General features: G+C 41.8%; 1 protein-coding gene across 1 annotated transcript; it reads left to right on the top strand.

The window, feature by feature from the left end:
• Nucleotides 1-4,992: 4,992 nt before the first annotated feature.
• Nucleotides 4,993-5,940, top strand: LOC134405315 (olfactory receptor 12D1-like). The gene has a single exon (XM_063136558.1). The coding sequence runs from the start codon at nt 4,993-4,995 to the stop codon at nt 5,938-5,940; it is 948 nt and encodes a 315-aa protein (XP_062992628.1).
• Nucleotides 5,941-9,062: the final 3,122 nt, after the last annotated feature.

Here is a 9,062-nt window from a genome sequence, read left to right as displayed (position 1 = left end):
TTGGTATCAGGAAATGTATATTTTTCTAAGCAGTATTATATCATACCACCCAACCACCCCCAATATGTTTTGTGATATCTGACCAAACCCTTATCCAACATCAATAAAAACCCTCTTGAGGCAGAATAGATTGTGTGTGATGAGGAGGAGGGAAAGTGGTATTTATCTAACTTCATTTTTTTATCCTGCCTTTCAAAGTTTCTAAGTGGCCAACAGCAACAACAACAACAACAGCCAAAAATTAATACTGTATTTAAGGCGAAACAACAACAACAGGGCTGAGAAAATAGCCTTTCAAAATTTTCCACACTATTTGCGGGTGGAGAAATGCTCTCTCTCTCTCTCTCTCTCTCTCGCTCTGTGTGTGTGTGTGTGTGTGAAATTATCCACATGTAACCCTATGCGGCAGGGTCTTGCTATTTACTGTTTTACTCTGTACAGCACCATGTACACTGATGGTGCTATATAAATAAATAATAATAATAATAAATAAATAATAATTTTGGGTGGGGTGGGGGTGATTTTTGTTTCAGAGATTTTGGTTCGCTTAATTTTGAATGAAATTCTGTTGTATATATTGACAGGATGAAGGAGGCAATGGTCTAAAAGAGGAGGACTGGAAGAAGTAAGGGCCAAGTTCATTACATTCTTCAGCAATATTTAAGATTGTAGTGGTTAAAGTGCTGGACTGTGAGTTGGGAAATCTGGGTTCTACCGCCCACTTGGCCATGAAGCTCACTGAGTGACTTTGGGCCAGTCACTGGACCTGTTCAGACAACACTTCAGGCTCTGTGGTTAGCAAAACTGGGGTTCTCTGGTGTTATCACTAACTACAAGCAATGCTGTCGCACAGAACACTTTAGGCCATGGTTAGAGTCACTAACCCTGCTGCAGATGGTATGACTGTGGTTAGTCAGTGAGCAGGGTTTAGCAAAATGCATTGCACAAGACACCTTAAACCCTGCTGCTTAACTTAAAGCATTAACCAGCAGGGTTTAATGTGTCTTCTGAACAGGTCCACTGACTTTCAGCCTAATTTACCTCATTGATTGGGCTCATCTACACCAAGCAGGATATTACACTATGAAAGTGGTATATTATAGAATTGTAAAATAGTAGAGTTGGAAGGGGCCTATATGGCCATCGAGTCCAACCCCCTACTCAATGGACCTGAGTGTGCGGGGCAGACTGTATGGGAGAAGGCGATCCCACAGGTAACCTGGACCCAAACCATTTAGGGCTTTAAAGGTAATGACCAACACTTTGTACTTTGCCTGGAAACTAATTGGCAGCCAGTGGAGTGATTTTAATGTTGGGGTAATATATACTCACCCCTAGATGTACTGGTGACCAACCTGGCTGCCATATTTTGAACTAGTTGAAGTTTCCGAACTAGGTACAATGGTAGCCCTATGTACAGCACATTGCAGAAGTCAAGCCTTGAGGTTACCAGTGCATGCACAACTGTCTTTAGGTCTTTTGACTCTAAGAAGGGGCACAGCTGGTGTATCAGCCGAAGCTGATAGTAGGCACTCCTGGCTGTCGCATTTATCTGGGCTGTCATTTGGAATGACGGATCCAGGAGGACCCCCAAACTGTGAACACAGTCTTTCAGAGAGAGTGTAGCCCCATCTAGAACTGGTTGACATACCTCCAAACCTAGGTCAGAGCCCTTGACAGCAAGCACCTCTGTTTTGTCTGGATTCAGCTTCAGTTTGTTTTCCCTCATCCAGCCCATTACCGCCTCCAAGCATTCATTCAGAGGAGAGACACTATCCTTAGCTGATGCTGTTATTGAAGGCATAGAGTAATATATTTGGGTGTCATCAGCATACTGATAGCACCCCACCCCATGCCTCCAGATGGGCATTCATATTGACTTCTCTCTGCAGGTCTGATGTTGGGCTGAAGATCTAGTGCAGAGGTGGGAAATGTGTTGTCCCACCACCATTCTCAGTGAGACTCCCTCCACCCCTGCCAAACCCCTCACCAAATAAAATGACATCCATACCAGTTATGGAGTGCCCAAAGGGCCAAATTTCACATGTTTGCAAGCTAAATTTGGCCTTTTGAGTACTCTGTAGCCATGATGGATTACCCAAAGGTATTAAATTTAGCTTGGGAAATAGCTAAATTTAACCATTGCCACTGAATTTTGGTGGCAAACAGGTATTTCAGTCTTTTAGAGAGGGTGCCCCACAGACTATAAAAGGCCCCTTCAAGGATCCCTGATTTAGTGCCTTGTTTGCCCCATACCTTGTAGGAATATCACTTATGTCCTGTCTGCAAGATAAAATAAAGACAACAAAATTGTGAAGGCCTGCTGCGGGTGTTGACGCAATGACATTTCTGCCCAGTGCTCTGATTGTCAAAGTGACTACAAAATCTCCAGTGCTTTCCCATTCAAAAGAATTCAAACCCTTATAACACTAGCCTTGAAGTTTCTGAAATTTCTTGAAAAAGCAATGACACATAGATATCTGTAACCCATATGTGGATAACCATTTATTGACCTACTACCTCCAGACTTCAAATTCATCTTACATTCTGGTCTCCTGGGGAATATTTATTTTGTTATTGTACTACCCAAGCTCTCTCATGTGGATGGATTTCACTAATGAGAAATCAGGGAGTTGAGATAGATTGTAATTCCCCAGTCAAATGTAGGATCAAGTCAATTAAAGGAGGGTGTTTGTTCTTCAGATGTACCTTTTAGGTCCACTGCAATGCATGCACATTTCCTCTTATACTCGTCACTCCATTCTTTGCTATCCATTTTACACCTTTGAAGAGAAGACAGAACACGCCTTGGGGGTACCTGATGCAAAAGGACTACATGTTATCTGACTTAGGGTCTCTGTGTCTGTCACAATGGGCTTTCTGTTTGGTCAATCACCAAGCTCACAATGCGCCATGGAAGTTCTTCTCCCCATGTGAGCTTCCCATTCATTGCATTTGGGCTTTCAGAGGCGAACTTCACACTTGGTTCTACCCCGGACTTCCACTCTGCTGATCATTTATCCACAGTGTCTGTTATCTGAACTGTGCAGTCTTCACACGGTCATTATGTTTCCGTTGTTAGCCACAGTGAAGTTCGTAACATTTCTATCCTGCCCTTTCTCCAAGGATTTCATAACAGCACTATGAGGTAAGTTAGGGTGAGGAATATCCTATCAACCTCATAGCTCAATGGGAATTCAAACCTGGGCTTCATATATTGAAGCTCAACATTTTATCTAGGGTTGTCTGAAACTGCTTAGAGGAAATGCTCTAGTTTCTCAACAGACCCCAGCTGCTTTGTCTGAGGATGAACCTCCATATTGACTTCAATTGTTTATTTAGGTGGAAACTGAGTATAAACAAAATATAACCCACTAATTCCACCACTGGAGAATGATTGTGGCTGGACATCAGGAAAAACATCCTGACTGTTAGAACAGTACAACAATGGAACCAGTTACCTAGGGAGGTCGTGGGCTCTCCCACAGTAGAGGCATTCAAGAGGCAGCTGGACAGCTATCTGTCAGGGAAGCTTTAAGGTGGATTCCTGCATTGAGCAGGGGGTTGGACTCAATGGCCTTATAGGCTCCTTCTAAATCTACTATTCTATGATTCTATGAGTGATTGTCTCATCAACATCTTTGACGATATGCAGTGTCTGAGGAATTATGCTCCACTGGGGGAGAAAATGGGGGGAGAAAAATAATACAGCAATCCTGGCTTTTCAGTGTAAGTGACAGCATCAACCCTGCCTTGCTTACAAGGACTGTTAGAGCAATGTGAGAGGCATTTCCTAGCAGACATTTTTTAATTGCAATATATTTGGATTTTGTGCCTGCAGTTAAAACTTTAAATCCAAGGGCTGAGTTGTATTTTGAATGATTGATAACACATTGTTTATAGGATGTTTATGTTTTTCTAATATCACCTTAATTGAAAGAGTCACTTGTTTGTTTATTTGTTCCATCTTTATACCACCCAATTGCAGAAGTGCTCTGGGCGGTTCAAAACAATTAAAACCAGAAAGTGCAGCATAAAATATAAAACATGGAAGCTTAAAACCACAATATAAAGGTACAATCAGAATAAAAATCTAGGCCATAGCTAGACCTAAGGTTTATCCCTGGATTGTCCAGGGGTCAAACCTGTTCATCTAGGTGACACACAGGGGATACAGTGCTCAGGCAGGGGCAAACCCTGGATGACCCCAGGATAAACCTTTGGTCTAGCTGTGGCCCCAGCAGCAATTTAAAATCAGATTTAAAATAGCAGTGCTAAAAGACTGGTGTCTATATACTTTAAAAGCCATGCTGGATTGGCAATGTGTCATTTATATGATGCAGCAGCCATCTTGCAGCCACTCTGGGGCTTTCCTGCGAAGCTGCAAATACAAAAGGTGGGAACTTACCCTGAATTTTTTGGCTGGAGTGAGACGAATACAGCTGTTTCATCATCTAACCTTGTCCCAGCTTTGCTGCAGAGGCATTCCCTGGCTTAAGGCAACCTGTGATTGGCCACCGGGAGGAGGCATGTGTGTGTGTGGCTCCAGTATCTTGATGACAGGCAGAAACCCCACATTTCCTCCTGGCATGGGGATTATACAGTACTACCTTGCAAGCAAAACCGTAGGGCTTAGATGGAACATGGCACCAATGCAGCACCGTCAAGACAGGCCCAAGGATGCTAAAATGCTAAAATACTCTGAAATGCTAAAATAATCACTCTCTTGCCTTCTAAATCAGTGGAAAGCAGATGAGGAAATAAATGGATTCGGGCTACTGGTGATGAAGAGCCTTCAACCATGTTTACGAGTAGAGATCGTGGGCCTCACAAGGAATGTTGCAAGCATTTCTCTGTTCTTCATCTGTGAAATGTTGGCGATCACAAATTCTTTAATCTTTTTATGCATTTTTCGTTTTGCTGTAAGAAAAATCTTGACATTCTACAATTAACGTTTGTTTGTTTTTAACTTTTGTTGATATCCCAGCAACAATGGAGAATCAGACAGAGTTTACTCACTTCATTCTGATGGGCCTAACAGATCAAGAGAGGGTTCGGAACATCCTGTTTACCTTCTTCTTGATCCTCTATCTAGCAAGTATGCTGGGCAATGGAATGATTGTGTGTGTGGTGGTGGCAGAGACCCAACTTCACACACCTATGTATTTCTTCCTCAGTAATCTGTCTTGCCTGGACATTTTCTACTCTACAGTCATCCTTCCAAAGATGTTGTCTGGCTTCCTCTTAGCCCATCAAAGAATCTCCTTTGTTGGATGCATTGCCCAGCTCCATTTCTTCCATTTCCTAGGCAGCAGTGAGGCTCTTCTTCTAGGTGCCATGGCTTATGACCGCTATGTGGCCATATGCAAGCCACTCCACTATCCAGTCATCATGTGCAGACGGATGTGTCTTCTACTGGCAGCCACCACTTGGACCATGGGGTTCTTTCATGCCCTGATACATACAATAATGACAGCCCAACTTAATTTCTGTGGTCCCAATATTGTTGAGCATTTCTTCTGTGACATCAAGCCGCTATTGAGATTGGCCTGCAGTAGCACATGGCTCAACTTAAGCCTCCTCAACATTATCACAGGCTTGGTTGTTACAGTCCCTTTCTTCCTAACACTCCTTTCCTACCTCTACCTTATTTCTTTCCTTTTATTGAAGGTCAAGTCACACAGTGGGAGACTGAAGGCCTTCTCCACCTGCAGCTCCCATCTCACAGTTGTAGGTTTGTTCTATGTACCAGTATTGTTCAACTACCTTCCCCCCTCTTCAGGAGACTCACCAAAGAGAGACATGATAGCCACCCTCATGTACAGTTTGGTTACCTCTGCTTTGAACCCCTTGATCTACACCCTGAGGAACCAGGAGATGAAATTAGCCCTGAAGAAAACTCTGGACAGACTACTGGCTTCTGTAAGACGTGAAGAATAATGTGGAATCTATTTCTTGGTTTTAACGTTATCATGTTGAAGTGAGAAATTGTTACTCAACTAACAATCCAACAAATATTGTTGGGTACCCTGGAGACACAGCAATGATAATGTTTTATTGTATTATTAATCCTTTTGATACTTTTTTTTTTTCTTAATGGATGATGACCCAAGCATTGTTAACAAAATGCTTCCATCACAATGAAAAGTAAAGTATATATTTTCCTAAATAAATACGTTAGCATTGTTTCTCAAGCTCTAATATTTAAACTGAACAATTGTTTGATCAGCAGACTACAAAGTTGAAGATTTGGAGAACGTATGTTTCCCTTATTAATATGTCTTTTTTGCTAAGTGTAAGCCGCTCTGAGAGCCTTTTTTGGCTGAGGAGCGGGGTATAAATATGATAAATAAATAAATAAATAAAATTATTTCCTGGGAGTGAGAAAACAAGCTGAAGGCAAGGGCGGAACCAAGGATAATCTTAAAAATATTATTTGTTTGAAAAAAGGTTTATTGAAGATAGCCTACGCATTCAGAACAAAAAATGTCTTTCCTCATGGCAGTTCAAATGTTTGTTACAGTTGTCTGCTCAAAAAGCCTATGATTTTATTGCTTTTTGAGCAGAAAACTGTAACAACCATTTGAATTGCCCTGGGGAAGGATGTTTTTTGTCCGAAACGTGTAGGCTATCTTCAATAAACCTTTTTTCAAACAAATAATATTTTTTAAGATTATCCTTGGCTCCGCCCCTGCCTTTGGCTTATTTTCTCACTCCCTCATGCAGTTTCCCTTCTCCTCCTGCATCCCTTATTTATTGGCCTACCTACAAGTCTTGATTTTATTTTATTGTTTCCTATAAATGTATTGTGTAGTTATTGACATCACAGATCCTTTTTGGAATTATTGTATGTAAAAGTAATATTTTAAGAATATTACTTTTTGGTAATAATTTTTGGATAACTTCCTGGAGGCAAAGGCTATCAATGGCTACTACCCCTGATGGTTATGTGCTATCTCCAGTATTTGAGGCAATAAGCTTGCGTGCACCAGTTGCTGGGGAACATGGGTGGGAGGGTGCTGTTGCACCATGTCCTGCTTGTTGTCCGGGAAAGCTGCCAAAGGCCGACAATAAACAACCAACTAAGGAGCTGACAGAGATAAGAACAGTGTCTGGGTAATCTGCCAACTTTATAGCAACAACCAAGAAATTAGGGCTAAGCAGATACACTCAAAGTTTACAGGCAGAATTCAGTCTCTTTGAAAACGGCCAAAAGCAGGCAAGGAGACACACAAAGAATAGTCCAGGTCACAGAGCTAATAGTCAAGGCTTACAGCAGGCAGGGTGGTCTAGAACAAGTCTGTGGTCAAACAAGATTAGCAGGCAGTGTGGTCAGGAACAGGTCTGTGGTCAGACAGGATTCTAGGCAACAAGGCTGAGAAGTCACAGGCAACAAACACCGAAGCTTTCGTCAGGGTAATCAGTTAACCTCTGACAAACTCTCCCCAGCTCCCTGAGGGATATATATACAAGTCACTGCTGCCCCCAGGTGCTCTTTGATTGCTTGGCATTTCAGATAAAGCCTCTGGGAGCGGCGTCTAGCTTCCTTTTCTACTCTCTGCTGGCTGAAAGACGGAACGGGTACATTTGGTTCTTCCCCCTCTTGGTTATCTAGATTGGCAGGATTCCCTGCTGACTAGATGCTGACACACTTGTGCTCAGCTCTTCCTCCTCTTGGCTCCCTAGGTTGGTAGGACCCTCTGCTGGCACAGGTTACACCCCCTTCAGCTGGACTCTTCAGCAATGGGTCTGGGTTCCTCCATGTCCTCATCCCCTGACTCCATACCTACACAGGGTATGACACTTGTTCATCCCTGGCCGATGGCTGGTTGGCCACTGTGTGAACAGAGTGCTGGACTAGATGGATCCAGTCCTTGGTCTGATCCAGCATGGCACTTCTTATATTCTTATGTTTTTAAGAAATAAATAAATGCATTTTTGGACCGCAAAGAATAATACAAGTACTTCTGAATAGCTTCTGTGGCTAAACATCTAACAAAGAACAAGTTAAAAATAGTATTAGTATTGCTATACTTTCCCATAGCCTATAAGTTCTCTTGGTGGTTTACAACAATTGTTACAAAATACAAACATAATAAAAAATAGTCTATTTTTTAACATAGAAAATGTATTTATTTATTAATTTATTTCATTTCTGTACTGCCCAATTGTTGAATAAAATTTTACATTCAGAGGGTTAAAATGATTGTAAAGGCTAAAAGCTTTGTAATCATGTTTCTGGGCTTGGCAAGATTGCAGCTGGAGCATGGAGGACATGGGCTACGTGTCAGACATGGACAGAGGAGAATTGGAGAATTGGAGAATTAAGTATGTTGCAATAACTAGTGGTGAAATGTATTTAAGATACACAGTGTTTAATGGCATCTTGTTAGGCTTAGGCTTAGGTTTATGTTTAGGAGACTAGGTGTTTGGAGATCCATGTTGATGATGATTATGATGACCATGCATGTAAATGAAAGTTTATACTAAACTGATAAGAAAACCTCAGTAAAATAACTTTACTGTGAATAAGGGCTGTGAGTATTATTTATTCCCCTCAACGAGTCTCTCAAGGTAAAGTGCAAGGACTTTGCAGCCAAAACTTTTGTTGTGTGCTACGCGCTCTGTTCTTATCATTCGGATACCAACAGCCAAAGTTCTCCGGTGGTTCACAAAAATTAAAACCACAAGATACAGCATAACATATAAAATATGGAAGTTTAAAACTACAGTATAAAAGTACAACTAGAATAAAAACCAGCAGCAATGCAGAGATTTAAAATGCAGATTTAAAACAGCAGAGCTAAAAGACTAGGCTACTAAAATGCTGAAATACTGGGAAAATAAAAAAGGAGCACAACATAGGTGCTAGGCCAACCTCTCTAGGGAGCTCATTCTATAGCTGGGGTGCCATAGCAGAAAAGGCCCTGAGCAAAGTATAAAGTGTTGGTTATCACCTTTAAAGTCCTACATGGTTTGGGTCCAGGTTACCTGTGGGATCGCCTTCTCCCGTACAATCCGCCCCACACACTCTGGGAAAAATCTGCTTCAGCTAGCAAAAA

This window comes from Elgaria multicarinata, chromosome 11 (assembly GCF_023053635.1).
Source record: "Elgaria multicarinata webbii isolate HBS135686 ecotype San Diego chromosome 11, rElgMul1.1.pri, whole genome shotgun sequence".
Lineage (NCBI taxonomy): Eukaryota > Metazoa > Chordata > Lepidosauria > Squamata > Anguidae > Elgaria > Elgaria multicarinata.
This window is presented reverse-complemented; position numbering and strand designations above follow the sequence as displayed.